A 16,800-nucleotide genomic window follows, 5' to 3' on the forward strand; every position below is an offset into this window, starting at 1 on the left:
TGGAAAATAATTATGGAGATAAAGGGTTAGGATTCCAAGTTAAAATTGTTGTGCTGATGGGAATTTTTAACTTTGAATTACCAGCATTTTAATAAGTTCATCTGGCATCTTCAATGATGGGTGTAGGACAGTGTAGGTGATGCATTTTTATCCTGGCCACTGAATCAGGTGCACTCTTATCAGTACATTACTCCAGTTCTATAGTGATACAAGAATCAGTCACATTTAACGTATGACTTTCTGACTTGTTAGTATCAAGTTGGATATTGCATCTGGAATTATGACTTATGATGTGGTTTGTAAGTATTGTATCAAACCAGACATTTCTTCCAGACTTATGACTTTCTTACATTTTAGTATCAGGCCTGACATTTTTTCCAGACATGACTTTCTGACTTATTAATATCAGGCCAGAGATTTCTTCTGGGCTAATGAATATTGGGCATGTTAGTAACAGGCCAGACATTCCTTCTGAAAAGATGATCATGATTAGGTCTACATCTTAGCCTTAACTTCCTGCAGGCCTGCACCAGTTGACAGAGGGCAAGGTTGAAAGGTCTTTAGGAGCCTAGACAGACAGCCACTTTGATTGGAACAAAACTACATGATTCAATTGTATTATTTCTAAAGACAAAGTAAGGATCAAGGGAAGTTATTAATGTATTGATTTTCTACCCTATCATCTGTATATACTCATCAAAAGTCACATTTTGTTATTAAATGTTTGTGAAATTCCTTTTAAAGTTTGGTTAGATTTTATATAGATAAAAGTTGGCGACCTATTTAAAAAATATTTAATCTTTTAACATCTACTTGTGAGATCTATGCATTTTTGTGAGGGAGGGAACATGAGATAAAAAAAGACTTTATAATAAACTGATTTTAAATGACCATATTTTCCTCACCATATTGATTTTTACAAAGCTCCTATTAACTCTGTCTGGTAAATAGTCTGTACGCGTTATATCTCCAGGTAAACACAAGAATCAATTTTTAAAAAAAATTAGTTAATTAACTATTGGTAATAAACTATCTTGCTTGGTATCTGGAACAAGGGAAAGACATTTGATTTGACAGAAGTGGTGACATAAGCTGAAATACTCCCCTTTATAGGTCACCGCTCTTAATTGTAATAAACAATATATAACTATGTAATATTCTCTAGTTAAAAGTACCTCACTAGCAGAGTGGTTAGCACGTCTGCCCGAGGAGGCGTGAGCCACGAGTTTGAATTCAGGTTGTTATCCCCCCTTTTGTATTTTATGGACCTCAGTACTATGATCTTAGCCAGCCCAAAATTGCCATGAATTGGATTGTATTTTAATCACTTGAATTAAGATCATTATCATCATCAAACTCCATTTGAGTGAGGGCTTGAGAGGCTCAAATCCTCTCTTGCAAAAGCCCAGAACAGAAACCTGCTGTCTTGCGTAGTGCTTACGCGTCACCATACAGGTCGAGAAGTTTTGGTTTCCCAGACCTGTCGAGGCGGAGATCAGCAAGTCTGGGGCAATCAAACAGAATATGAGGCACGGTTTCCTCTTCTTACCCCAGCGGGGGCACCTTGAATCAAAATTTGGCCATAGCCGTAAGAAATATGCGCCAACAGGATAGTGACCTGTCCTGCACTGTGCTATAATAGCTTGCTCAGGCCTGTACAGCCTTCACCACGGGGAAGTGCGGTCAGGGCGCCTCATGCGCTTCCACACTCCACGGGCTTTTTGGGACTTGTCCCAGCACTCAGACCACTTTTCCATTTGTTGTTTGAATTATAGCCAGAGCATGATGAAAACTCACAGCCTGTTCGGTGGGTGGAATTTGCCCTACTTGGTGGGCCAAGGAGTCTGCAATAGTGTTGCCAGTCACACCTATGTGACTCGGTACCCACTGCATTATTACAGGGGTGCCATAGCGCTGCTTTATATTGTGTGAGGCGATGATGACGGTGTCGATATTGGGGGGGGGGGGGGGGGGGCATGGTCCCTTGCCGAGTTGAGAGTCAATGACCTTTAAGGCTTCACAGACTGCCATAGTCTCCGCATCAAAACTGCTCTGATTGACATGACCCCAGCACGCTCGCCTGGTGTAGGGGTTGTGTCTGTCGGGGCTATAGCTTATGCTGAACTGATCAGACGCCGCCAGACTAGTGAAGGTTCAAGCCATTAAAATTTGCGGGCTCTAAACTGGTGGTTACAAAAAGGTCTCCTGCCTCACTCCACTTTCGTGGATTAAACCCTGCCCATATGAGTGAGTGGTTGAATTAACTGGTCTTTCGATCGTTTTACAGTCGAATGTCAATGTCTGGACTGTTTACACTGCTCGCTCTAAGGGGCAACCCAAATCTCTTTGCCCTTGACTAAAGATAGCTCCGGGCTATGTACGACCAATTCCATAATATAGTTGAAGACAGGAGTACATTCAACACTAGGCTATTAGACTACATCTAATTTACTCTCTAAACAAGATTTGCAGTCAGGAAATGTGCCAGCGAAATGCTGTTTTTAAAGAAAATGCACAGATCTTTAAGGGGCTTTGAGCAGCTGGGTAGTGGAACAGCACAGTTCTGAAGGAGCTTGTAAACAAATAAATGTAATCTTTCTGTTCTGCCAATGATTTGAAGTTGCAGTCCTTGTCAAACAAATTAACATCTTTTATAACCCATCTCTTAAGGTAGTCTGCATGAGAGTATATCCTTTTTTTTTTGGGGGGGGGGGGGAAGTTTTATGATAAGGAGTTTGTCAGACGGAAGGAGGACATGATATAGGAGGACCATGAGGACATATTTTCTCATTTTGCCAAACATCACGTGACCCCAGCGCTTCCGAAGATGTCTGTTACGTCTGTCTTTCTTTGGGGTTAAAATAAATTCACTTTTGCCATGCGGTTATCGGTAATTGATAGACATTTAAAATATATCTTCCCTCACAAATACTTGCTATAGTGTCAGTTGTACTGTAACTTTAGACTAAAAACATTCACCTACACTCCTTCCAATGCATTCATTTTTTTTTTTTTTTTTGTATTGTTTCTCGTAATGAATACTGTTTATATAGGGCAGGGACCAGCCCAAAAAAATAGAACAACAAAACCTAATGAAATACTCTGAGAGACACAAAGATAGAAGCACATTTCTTATTCCATACGCTAGAACAAATTCACAGAAGTGCTTCTTTCCTACTGCCATTAGAGAATGGAATGGGTTGCATGAATCAGCCAGGAAAATTTACGACTTGGCAAGAGTTTAAGTCATTGACTAACATGCATGACTAGATTGACACATAAAATGCGCAGGACGTAATTATCGTCTTTTTTGAAGTAGCCAATCAAATGTTTCAAAAGAAATGAAAAGCAGAAGTTGAGTTCAATGGTGTAATGAGGACTATTTGCTATGGCGGAGAGTTGAAAAGGAGGGGGGGAAGGGAGAGAAAAGTGATAATTGAATTTACGCCCGGTCAAGGTTATAAAGGGGAGGGGTGCGTGGCAAAATATACAATATAAAGCCTGGGACCAAATCAACGGGCGTATCCGGTGGATAATGTTAGTTATTTGCTATTTAACACATTTAGCAAAGTAATTCTTTAATGGGCGAAGAAGGTAATTAGTGTATTTATATATAAACAAGACTCTTTTTAAAAAAAAGTCTTTTCTAAAAACAACTTTTGCAAACATTTATTGGACTCCTAGACAAGTTAGCACCTTTCAGCATCAGTTTGGAGCGTACAAAAAAAAAAGCAAACGTCGAAATAGAACTAAAGAAAAACCAAAGATAGAAAATTATATATTGTTTTTTTTTCCAATTAAAAGAAAGTGCTACAGAACTTGATATAAAAGTTATCCGTTAAATGTCTAGTAAAACAGATTTAGGATACCAGTCAACTGTCGATACTGGAGAAACTGCAAATCCTGATCAATCTTCCGAATCGTTAAGTCATTTAGAAACAGGCTCACCAAAATCGCATTTAGTAGAAGCCGGTAATTCAGCAATGATATCAAGTCCTGTTGACGGTGTGAATTTCGTAGAACCACCATCATATGAGCAAAAGGAGAAAAGAAAAGATTCCTACATCCACAGGAAAATGTCTGCCTTTAGAGGTAGGCGAAATAATAAACAGTGGTCGTCATTACGATCTGGCTTATTCGTTGTCATAGAGAAGATCTGTATAGATCTAGACTAGTAGGCCCTATAAGTTATAATGTGGTCATTGGTTAACATGCATGACTAGACGCATGACGCATAGGACATGATTATCTTATTTTATAAGTAACGTCTGAATTTTATAAGATAAGATAACGATACTCGTCATGTCTATCAGACGTTTAAGAAACGAGGCCTGAGTTTAGTTAGTAGAGGCCCTAGGCAGAATTTGTGTGGAGGCCCCACCCACTTCAAGCTACTATTTAAATACTTAAACCTAATAATATTAATAAATCTACTGATACATTGAAAAGCATGTCGTAATTTTGAAGAAAGAAATATAGTGGGCTACTTGTAAATTCAATCATTTGTTTTCTTATATTTACTATACATCTATTGTTATATGTTTTTGAAATGTGGAGGACCTCCTGAGGAATAAGGTACTGGGCAGCTGCAACATGTTGAACTCTTTAAAATTCGAGCCTAGTGGTGACTGGCCCATGCTTCAGGGGGTGTTATGGAGTGTGTGTGTGTTTCTGTGGTGACGGTGGGAAGAAGTTAGCGATTGGTTGTGAATGATGCAACACAGGTGGCATTGTCGTCATTGGTTTTAGTTAGGACAGACAACTCCAGAACGTGAGACTGAAAGGTTGTGTTATTGTAGTGAGTTGGATTTTGTTGAAAAATATTATTACTAAAGTCGAATACATTTAATCTCAAACCGACTTCATTTTGTCTATATTATAATAAAAGTTTTGTTTAGCATTGCTCACAACGAAGTTATTCAAGCCATTTCAAGTTTTATTAATTAATATTTATTATGCCTATAACGGTTTAGTTGTGTACCAGCAGTCGACTGCTGACAATTAAACACTTATGCAAAACGCACCTTTGAATCATTACAGCAGTGTTTCTCAATTTTTTTCAAGTAACGGCCCTAGTGACCATAACAGCTTACTTTCGCGCCTGCAATGAAATCCGGCTACAAGCTATTTATCGACATAGAAAAAACATGAATCAACAACAAAAAAAAAGTAACCAATTAGACAATTAATTACTGATAATTCATAATTTTGTTCAATAGCAACAAGGGAAACTAGTACTTCAGTACTCACATATATGAATGATATATGGCTAAATTTGTTGGGTTTAGTCCCCACAATATACCCCCCCCCCCAAAAAAAAAGTAATTATTAGTCAATTATTTATTGATAATTAATTATTTTGTTTGATATCGAATAAGGAAAATAACCAGCACATTATTGGTGGATATATAGTTTTAAGGACGGAGTTCTTCACCTTTAGATGAGCTTTGTTTTTTAACATTTAACAAAATATATTTTGCTTGTTTCTCTTGTAAACTCATTGAACGAAGCCGAAGCTGGGCGTTGCAAGTCATTCTAATATACATTCATACTGTATTTGACTTTCAGCATCATTGATTGAAGGTGAGCTGATGTACAGGGGATGTATTACTAAAAGGTAGACTGCTTGTTCCACTTATAATTAGCCCTATGATAAACAGTTTTGTCAGCCCTTCTTTTCAAAATTGGTTCATTCGATCTAAGTGTTATTTATCAAAAACAAAATCTAAGTATTTTTACAAAGCTTTTATAAACTATGTCTGTCGGCCTGTCTATCTGTCTGGTAAAAAATGTGTACATGTTATTTCTCCCACACCCAATCTCGGATCAAGTTGAAATTTTGCATATTTATTTCTTGTTCCTGACATAAAAATTAATAAATAAAAAGAAATCAATTAATTAATTAATTAATTATTGTTAATTAATAATTTTGTTTGGTATCGCTTGGTATTAATTGAATTACTCACCCTTCATATATTGTTTAAAGAATTAGGTCCTCGCTTAAAAGCTAGAAACTTACAATGGAGAGCTACGAAAGATTCTATTTTCATAAGAACTTAGGCACAGTGGTTAGTGTGTTGGCTTCGGAGGCTTGAGCCCTCGAGTTCGAATTAAAGTCGTACTTTTAATTAAATATATATATAATGCATTTTAAAAGCTATCACGGTAACATTAACACAGATACACACTTCTTTCTCCCCGACCCCCTTTTTTTTTTCCCCTAACTGATCCAGACAAGTGATAGGATCATAGTGCATTGAGAAAGCAAAGAGTATGAAATAGCGCAAAACAAAAAACAATTGGTACACTTACTTCTAAACGCACAGATTTATTGTTGTTAGTCTATATCTATTAGAAATTTAATTATTAGACTTACTTAAACTCCTAGGTACAATTACACTTAATATAAGCTTTGTTTTTAAAAAGTAAATTTCTTGTACATGTTCATGTTTCTCCTCTAGGACCTGTACCGATGTTCTCTGTTGCTTTGGTTTCGCCTTCTTTCTCATTGGTTACTTTATCGTGTCTATTTATGGTAAGTAGAAATTATTTCCTTCTTTTCAATTGGACACCACTTTTAGTATCCCTCTGTATATGCACTGTGGCTTGTGATAAAGATAAACAGGAGGATGTATTGTTGTATCTTAACATTATAGAATTGGTTGTATTTGCATTGAATAATTAAGATAATAGTAATACATTTTAATACCCCCCGACATTTAGAGTAGACTTATGACCTTTATCAGATGAGTTCATATACCCTATGTAGGCAATAGTTGTGCATGTAATTATCTGTACACAAGCTTTAGCGTAACAACGAGATTATAATGGAAAAAAAATCTATTAATACGTTTAAAATTATGAACAGAAGATATTTCTAGAGTGAACATTCCATTCATTTTACAATTTAAAGTTTTTTTTTTAAATATAGACTTGTTTGAGTCATACAAAAACGACATTCTGATTTTGGTCAAAAAAAAACCGCAAGATAAAACTGTTCTGTCATGTAACGAGATTCTCAGGGGGGTCTCAAACAATCTTCTGCAAAGGAACATTTCCAGGGGGAAGAAAGTTTAGGAAATCAAAAGAATCGATCTGAAGACAACCTTAAGAATTGGACTCTAATCCTGGTAAAAGTCAGAGAGAAATGGAAAGAGAAGGTCGAAAGATCAGGCATGACGCCCCAAAGGTCCAAAATGCTATAAAACTAAGTAAAGTTTGAAGGCGATATGACTTCACGTTTTGTGCTTCTCTTTCTTTCTCTTTCCTCCATGAACCACGTCAGCATTCAGCGCTGGTAACCCATTGCTTCTTGTTCATCCCATTGACTCTAAAGGAAATATCTGTGGCGTAGGCAAGTACAAGTAAGTAGTCCCAATCCAGTCAGTAATCTAACATAGTCATCTAGCCTAGTCAGTAATCTAACCCAGCCAGTAATCTAACCCAGTCAGTAATCTAACTCTGTCAGCTATCTAACCTAGTCAGTAATCTAACCCAGTCAGTAATCTAACCCAGTCAGTAATCTAACATAGTAATCTAACTTAGTCAGTAATCTAACTTAGTCAGTAATCTAACCCAATCAGTAATCTAACCCTGTCAGCTATCTAACCTAGTCAGTAATCTAACTCAGTCAGTAAGTTAACCCAGTCAGTAATCTAACCCACTTAGTAATCTAACCCAGTCAGTAAACTCTTTTTAGTTATATTGTATGTTAGAGGAGTTAGAAAACTACCTGATACCTGAGTTGCTTTTAGTGTTAGTTGAAAGAGCTACAGGTTACTTACAGGTATATAACCCTAATCACAGACTTTATCACTAAAACCACTGGCCATATTGAATCTCTGGCAACGTAAAAATGTGAGATGTTTATACTACAGATTATTCACGGTGATGTGTACTTAGTTTAAGTTTTCATTTTCGACTTCATTATACAGCTCTAACAAACTTTTCGCTTTCATCTGTATTTGGTTGTAAGTTTTGTTTCTTTTCATTAAAAACAATAATCACCTTGTTGATCTTTTGTTTCATCCACAAGAGACCACATTTTTCTAGATCTATGTTGTTTTTTTTCGCTTCTCATCAGAGATAAGCCAAATCTTTTTATGTTTGATCTTTTGGAATGTGCGAAGTACGGACCTGCGGTATTTTACTTAGGCTGCCCAACGCCACAGGTATAGGTATTTTTTTTTTCAAAGCTTATATCAACTCACTCTGTCTGTCTGTCTGGTACACTATATCTCCCACTTCCCATTCTCGGATCAAGCTGAAACTTCGCACAATTATTCATTGATATAGACAAGATATGCATCAATAAAAAAAAAAGTAGCCAATTAGACAATTAATTACTGGTAATTCATTATTTTGTTTAATAGCAACAAGGGAAACTAATATAGTTCCTCCTTCCTGGCCGAAGATGAGCACAGTTCTCATTTCCTATGGACTCGAAAATAACTGTAAAGTCTAATACCCGCTTTAAAAAGCCGGCCGCATACGTGGCATGGGTGGGTTTGGTCACTTGCAGATAGGCCTGCTTCTCTCAGCTTTTTGTTGGTTCGGCGCTCTTTCGCCCTGGCCACTCTTCTTGCTTCAAATCCTGAGACACGGAGACTCACAGCTACACGCCATGAGGTGCGATCGAGAGCTAGTGCTTCCCAGCAACAAGAGAAACTAATACTTCAGTTATTTACAGATATGGCTAAATTTGTTGGGTCTAGTCCCCTTAAATAATTGCTAACGCTATTTCTCCCTCACACATTCTCCAGTCAGGTTGATACTTTAAATAATAATTTATTGTACATAACAGAACATGAAACAATAAGCAAAAATACTCAATTAGCCAATAAATTATTTTGTGTAATATCGAATAAGGGAAATAACTTCCACATTATTAATAAATATAATTTTTTTAGGACGGAGTTCTTCCTCCCTTAGATAAACTTTTTTTTTGAAGGATTTTTTTTTATTTTGCTTGTTTAATGTGTTAACAATGAACTCCGTAGCCACTTAAGTGCCGTTTCTTGTACTCTTTATTTGTATTCTGTTGTGGACAGGTTTGTATTGCTGACTGCCCCGATTACTACTATGTATATCTGCAAGATGTGGCCACACAGAACAAAACAAAACTTATATGTCAAGATGGCGTTGATGTCAAGTCGAAGGTACATCCTACCAGAAGTAGGCCGATATCTGTATATCATGGCCTAAGTGTAGATCAGGGCATAAAAACTCGCACTTTTAACTGGTTTTGCTGAGGATTTTTCAAATACTGGGTAGATTAAATGTTATGAAGCGTATGAATCTTAAAAATAAACATGAAAAAAAAGTAGATATGTCAATACTTTTACACCAACAATAAACTAGTAAGTTCGGTACATCTCATGTTTTTCTTATTGAGAGATGTTTCATCATGTTTCCTTTCCAAAACACTCTCGATTCTTAAGGACAACCTGCACCCATTAAAGCACTGTTACATAAGATCTGAACGAAGTGGTCGTCTCCTTTCCATTAGGACTAAAACAGAAAGATTTAAAAACTCCTTTATCCCACTGTCGGTCAGAGTGTTACAAGATCAGCTGTCGTCATCGAGAAGTACATAGAAGTCAAACTCATAAAGCGCTGGTTGTGAATGTGTATGTGTTTCGTGTGTGAATGTTGTTCGAATTTTTCATCTATACTGTTATTGTACAGTAGTTACGCTGATGTTGTCAATTATAGTCAAACTGAATTTCCATTTGATTGGATCAATAAAATTATCTTATCTTATCTTATCATAAATAATGTTCATTCCTACTAAGGTTGATTTATTAACTGTTTTACGTAATCATAGATTTAATAATTCATTGAGTTCTCACTGACTGATTAAGGCAACACTTTAAATGCTTGTTAGCACTTGAAAAACAACACTAATTGTTCTAATTCGTACAAGTGCTTCATCTTCCCTAATGCCATAAGAGCATGGATATACGTTGCCTGAATCAGACAGGAAAACTAATTACGTAGCAGAGTTTAAGTTTCTAAGTTACATGCACGACTGGACACATGGATTTGGCTTAGGACGAAATGATCAAGGCTACAGTTAAGAAGTAACGTCTGCTATGAGTGCAGACGAGAAGAAAGAACGCAATAGATCTGATGAAACTGGCGATTATAGATTTATACCTAAAATAAAATAGTTAAATATACAGAAACTTTTTGTTTTCTTTGCCTAGAAAGTTGAGAACCTTGTTGCTAACAAAGACTGTGCGGCCTACACTGTTAAGACCAAGCCAGGTAAGTCATGTGAGTTTTCTTTGACATTTGTGTCAGTGGCGCAACAAGGGAATTTTGGGGCCCGGGGAGGTTGGCCTCTTTAGGGGGCCCCTTGTATTTTGAACTTCTACATCATGGCATGAGATAATGGCGTAATATTCATTATTAAATGTAAAAAAATAAAATAATTTCAAACACTCAAGTGGGGGTTTGGGAGTGATTTTCAAATTCTCCCCCCCCCATCTCCCCACCATAGCTACGCCACTGATTTGTGTGTATGTTTTAATGCTATGATGAACGGTTCTAAAACATCAGATTGAACTACGGCACAAGATGACAAAGCGTTGCTACAAATAACTGGGGGTACTAAGTCTTTGCTACAAACATCTGGAGGATGACAAGCAGTCGCTACAAACAACTGGGGGTGATACGTCTTTCTACAAACATCTAGGGAAGGATAAGCCTTTGCTACATCTGGAGGAGGATAAGCCTTTGCTACAAACAACTAGGGAATGATACGCCTTTGTTATAAACAACTGGACAATGATACTTTTTCTACAAACAACTGGGGTGATAAGCCTTTGCTAGAAAAATCTAAGCAAGGATTAGCCTTTGTTTTAAACATCTGAAAGATGATAAGCCTTGGCTACAAACAACTAGGGGATGATAAGCCTTTCTAAAAACGTTTGGAGGATGATTAGCCTCGGCTACAAACAACCTGGGAATGATAAATCTTTGATATTTTGAATTGTTGAGAGAGTTGAGTTGAGGCTCTTGAAATTTAGGTCAGAATTCCCTTCCCGCCCTTCAGGGTCTAACATGACTTCAACTAATGGGCGTAACCAGGGGGGGGGTCACCCCCTCCCCGAAATTACATCGTGGGGGGGGGGGTTGGTATTTAGCGACATATTTTTTGCTTTGATTCTATTTATTTTAGGTCAGATTTTAATACTAAATCATCACTTACCTCAACGCAGCCAAGGGGGTTTTGATATTAAAACCCCCTACCAGGGAGTTTTGAAGTCAAATCCCCCACGAGCATAGCTAAGGAAGATTTTGATTTTAAAATCCCCTCCGAAATTTACGATAAAACCCCCTCTTCAATATAAGACTATCCATACATCAGTCACCAGGTTCTATGAGCGTATCCAAGAGGGGTTTGTCTTTAAAACCCCCCTTCATGGGGTTTAAGCTAAACACTACCTCTTCAATATAAAAAAGCAAATTACATACTCAAAATTCTATAAGCGAAGTCAAAGGGTTTTTTAGTTTAAACCCCTCTTCAGCGGGATTTGAAGCTAAAAAATACCTCTTGAATATAAAAAAAAAATATTAGGCCTACACACTCAGAATGCTATGATCGTAGCCACAGGGTGGTTTGAGTTTAAACCCCCCTTCAGCGGGGTTTGAAGCTAAAAAATACCTCTTCTATATAAACAATAGCAAATTATACACTCAAAATTCTATGAGCGTAGCCATAGGGCGTTTTGAGTTTAAACCCCCTCCTCCAGAGGGCTTTTTTTTAAAGTTTGAAACCCATCCTGAAGGTTTTGAGTTTAAATACCCCCATACAGAGGGTTTTGAGGTTGAAAACCTCTCTCTTCAGTTTTATTCTAAAGCAAACTTCAGTCATCAAATTCTATGATCGTAGCTAATGGGGTTTTGAATTAAAAAAAAACAACTCCCCAGATTTTTTAGTTTAAATGATTTTGACGATAAAACTTCCTTTTTAACTAATTAATGGCAGGATAAGGCATGTAGATACATCAGAATATGCAATTTGTTGGCTTTTAATACCGGAAATAGTGCTTGGCGGCGCTTGGGGGGGGGGGGGGAGCTCACAGCGCTTATAATTTTTCTTTTTAAATTAACTGTAAAGCTTATAATAACTCACTTTGCCTGTGTATCTGGCCAAAAGTCTGTGCACGTTATTTCTCCAATCTCGGAACAAAATTAAATTTTGCACACTTATTTAATTGACGTATGTTTAAGCCAGTTTAAGGTGAGGCTGGAATGTCGTGCCCATACTTACAGTAAATAAATATCAATGTTTTAGGAAAGAGATCAAGTGTAGAAAAAAAAAAAGGTCCCGATCGCTATCACAACCACACAAAAACAGGATTTGCACACCGAGCGTCGCTGGTAAAAGCTATATTCAGAATTAAAAGAATTAAAATAAATTTACGTTGTTTTCTTAAAAGTTATGGCGTTTATTGAACTAAACTGAAGAATTCTTTTTGGGTCATTGTGCAGTTTTGAACAGATGTCTACCCTCTCCCGTGACTTTCGATGACAGTGGAAAAATACTTGTAAAAAACAATTCTACAATTACGCTTGTGGGCTCCGACAAAACGACTATTGACGGGAAAATCTTAAACAACGCTTTCAAGTAAGTTAGTATTACAGGTTTGGCAGCTATAATGTTGCAGGCTAGGCTTATAACATAGGAAGCGATCTCCTGGAAAGATCATTTCTCTTTGTCGGGTAATCTGTAGGCCTATTCTGGCCGTTTCCCACAGCGAACTGAATTAAAGGACATAAATAAACTAAGTTTATTTTACCCGAGACTAGGTTTGTTTAAATTGATACGTAACAGGCATGTTATCAACAAGGCAGAGGAAAAAAATTCCAAAGGAGCGTTCCGAGGTAAGGGCTTGTTCTCTGCAATAGTAAATCTCAGAACCACAGCTTTCTACGAAAATATTTGGGAGGAAATCGCTCAAAATCAGATAGCTTAGTTACATATTGGGTGTGCTAATGTAAACTTCGCAGAAAACAAAAGGGTCAAGGACACTTCAGAAAAATGCAGACTAAGAAACGCGTCCTAAGGATGAATCATTCCGATGGCAACGTTGGTCGGTCCAATCTTCGTCTGATGAGCCATACCTATCATCTATCTACCTGACCCTTGGCAGAAAAAAGACTTTCTTAGCGTTAGATGTGGCAAAATATGTAGTTCACTAATGGGCCTGCTTAGATACAGGAAATCAATCAATCAATCAATTTATCTATCTATCTATCTATCTATCTATCTATCTATCTATCTATCTATCTATCTATCTATCTATCTATCTATCTATCTATCTTCTTATATACGTTACGTCAAAAACGAAGATGATTACGTCCTACGCGTCATGCAAAAGTTTATACACGTTATTTCTCCTACACCCAATCTCATATCGGTATATATAAACTACTATTATTTTGTCGCTGTCTCATTTAGCCGCTTGAATCTTCTTTGAATCCTGTAGATCCTGTACCATGTGGTCAGCTGGTCAGAAGGCCTACATACCGTGATTACTTGCACATTCGCAACAACGTCCTTAGGTGCAGTGTGTTAGCCCTAGAAACAATGCAATCCTATGTTTGAAACATGTATCGACGTTTATTTGGTTTATATATATATATAATTGCTTCCAGATTGTACGATATTTACATTGAAGTTCGCAAATACAGAGTAGAACTAACGAAAGATGTCGAAAATTCGCAGACCTTTATTTGTGTGTAAGTTCTCATTCATTCTTTCCAACTGTAGGATTGGCCTATAAAGACGTCTAAACAAGCAAAATAACAAAAGATTGATTAAAAAAAAAAACAAAGCTTATCTAAGGGAAGGAACCGCTAATTATTGCCATTTATCTGTAAATGGCAGAGTTTAGCTCCATTTCTGTCATGAATTAATTTTCGGATTGATTCGTGTAGTGTTATCGAATATGAATAATGATGCGAAATTTCAACTTGATTCGAGAATGGGAAGAGGGAGGAAAAGCGTAACAAAACGTAATAAGGGGATTAAATCCATATATATATATACCACATCTCTCATTAAGTAGCAGTTATTCCTTCTTATTTCGATACTTAAAAAAATAATAATCCATAATTAACTAACTGGTTACTATTTTTGATTGGTTCATGTCATTGTCAGGTACAATGAATACTTGTGCAAAGTTTCAACTTGATCCGAGACTAGTAAGTGGGAGAAAAAATATTTTAAAACTTTGTGCTAGATACAAGCCTCTGACAAATGTTATAATTATGGGCAACTGGCCGGGAAAAGTAAAGGTGGTCGGTCTTTGGGCATGCCACATGACACCCTCGTTAACCGTCCTCACAGAAAGATAATCTTTATACCTCCTCCCCCCCTTTTTTTTCCAGTTTCATATATTTCAAGGTTTGAAAGCGGTACCTTTACCTCATCCAACTATTTTATGCCTTTGACAATGACTTCGATCCTGCAGCGTTGGCCATGCCTCTAACATTTTCAAAGCTTTGACATTGACCAAATCAAAGAAACTTGACATTGACCAAATCAAAGAAACTTGAAATTGACCAAATCAAAGAAACTTGACATTGACCAAATCAAAGAGACTTGACATTGACCAAATCAAAGAAACTTGAAATTGACCAAATCAAAGAAACTTGACATTGACCAAATCAAAGAGACTTGACATTGACCAAATCAAAGAAACTTGACATTGACCAAATCAAAGAGACTTGACATTGACCAAATCAAAGAAACTTGACACTGACCAAATCAAAGAGACTTGACTTTGACCAAATTAAAAAAAATGACATTGACCAAATCTAAGAGACTTGACATTGACCAAATCAAAGAGACTTGACATTGACCAAATTAAAAAAAAATGACATTGACCAAATCTAAGAGACTTGACATTGACCAAATCAAAGAAACTTGACATTGACCAAATCAAAGAAAATTGACATTGACCAAATCAAAGAGACTTGACATTGACCAAATCAAAGAAATTTGACATTGATCAAACCAAAGAGACTTGACATTGACCAAATCAAAGAAACTTGACATTGACCAAATCAAAGAAACTTGACATTGACCAAATCAAAGAAACTTAACATTGACCAAATCAAAGAAACTTAACATTGACCAAATCAAAGAAACTTAACATTGACCAAATCAAAGAAACTTAACATTGATCAAACCAAAGAGACTTGACATTGACCAAATCAAAGAAACTTAACATTGACCAAATCAAAGAAACTTAACATTGATCAAACCAAAGAGACTTGACATTGACCAAATCAAAGAAACTTAACATTGACCAAATCAAAGAAACTTAACATTGACCAAATCAAAGAAACTTAACATTGACCAAATCAAAGAAACTTAACATTGATCAAACCAAAAAGACTTGACATTGACCAAATCAAAGAAACTTAACATTGACCAAATCAAAGAAACTTGACTCCTATGAAACTTTTGATAATGACCTCACTTCATTGATTGACAACTTTTATTGTATCTGCAGGTTTCTTATACTGGCCATGCTTTTGTCTTTCGCCTGGATAGTTGCTATGAGGTTTATTGCTGTTTATATGGTCTGGCTATCTATAGCAGTCATTTTAGCACTTTCTGGTATATGTAAGTATATTAAAGACGACATTCACTTATCTAGATAGATTGACTCATTTCCCAAAGGCGACAGTCACTTAGCTAGATCACAGATCTCGATACCTGCCGACCTATACATACAGTCGGATCTGTTAATTGCACTGGCGGATCCAGGGGGGTAGGGCGGACGAATTTTAGTATATAATTCACACAATTTGTATACGAATTTATTACTTATGTTAATAATATATACTAATTATTTATATTTCAACCTATTTTTAGATTATTTCGCCCCACCCCTTCTAGTATGAGAAAACAGCCCAGCGAATCTTTTTTCTATACAAACTCAACAGTTTTAAATTAAACAAGAAGATCCTTGAGACATTTTACGGCGCGACTGTACAAAATCTGCTAACATACGGAATAAGTTGTTGGCAAGGCAACGCCTCATCTAAACTGTTGCAACGTCTAGAAAACAATCTTTAAAAAAGCATCAAAAATTACACTCACAACATTACCACATTTAAAGGAACTTTTTGAACAAAAGTGCCTAAGGAAAATCGAAAAAATCTTGGAAGACAACGGCCACCCGCTCCATCAGAACTACGCCAGGTCGTCGCGAAGTGGGCGACTGCTGTCAATAAAAAAACAAGAACGAAGCCGTACAAAAATTCGTTCGTGCCTCACTCAGTCAGACTCTATCACCGCCACTCATTGATCAGGGAACATGAAATGCACCAAGATACCTGTGTGTAGTCGCTGAATGAACTTTTTATGTTGTCTGTTGTATTTATGTGTATTTTTCTGTTGTGTTGTCTTTATATGAGAAACGAGTCCTTGTAATCACAACAAATTTCCGTAAGGATCAATAAAGCAGTCTTAGTCTTAATATTTTGTAATTTCACATGAATTTATCATAACTATTTTAAGAAAGACTCAAACGAAATTTGTCAATATAACAGTCACGGTTGAGATGAGTTCAAAAGCCAGATAATCTTTTCCTAGTCGACTTTTTCCAACCTTTACTCTATCTCATATTTTTCTTTAAATAAATTTAGGACTATAACTCACAATTTATGCTTGAATTTTACTGAATATTATTAATCGAATTTTTTTTCCGGCGGCGATCCTCAAAGCCTTAATCTAAATCTGTGGGGTATCTTATCTTTTCAAAGAACAAATCG

The 16,800-nt window shown here is 36.6% G+C and overlaps 1 protein-coding gene across 1 annotated transcript in view; it reads left to right on the top strand.

The window, feature by feature from the left end:
* The first annotated feature begins 3,716 nt into the window (after positions 1 to 3,716).
* Positions 3,717 to 16,800, top strand: part of LOC106074617 (choline transporter-like protein 2) — a 46,526-nt gene continuing 33,442 nt past the window's right edge. The window contains exons 1-10 of the mRNA XM_056042379.1: positions 3,717 to 4,092; positions 5,569 to 5,617; positions 6,462 to 6,535; positions 7,286 to 7,364; positions 8,084 to 8,171; positions 9,051 to 9,158; positions 10,209 to 10,269; positions 12,502 to 12,637; positions 13,669 to 13,752; positions 15,534 to 15,646. Coding sequence (XP_055898354.1) covers positions 3,843 to 4,092; positions 5,569 to 5,617; positions 6,462 to 6,535; positions 7,286 to 7,364; positions 8,084 to 8,171; positions 9,051 to 9,158; positions 10,209 to 10,269; positions 12,502 to 12,637; positions 13,669 to 13,752; positions 15,534 to 15,646 — 1,042 coding nt within the window. The 5' untranslated portion in view covers positions 3,717 to 3,842. The remainder of the gene's footprint in view (positions 4,093 to 5,568; positions 5,618 to 6,461; positions 6,536 to 7,285; positions 7,365 to 8,083; positions 8,172 to 9,050; positions 9,159 to 10,208; positions 10,270 to 12,501; positions 12,638 to 13,668; positions 13,753 to 15,533; positions 15,647 to 16,800) is intronic.

The sequence above is a fragment of the Biomphalaria glabrata genome, chromosome 9, assembly GCF_947242115.1.
Source record: "Biomphalaria glabrata chromosome 9, xgBioGlab47.1, whole genome shotgun sequence".
NCBI classification, from domain to species: domain Eukaryota; kingdom Metazoa; phylum Mollusca; class Gastropoda; family Planorbidae; genus Biomphalaria; species Biomphalaria glabrata.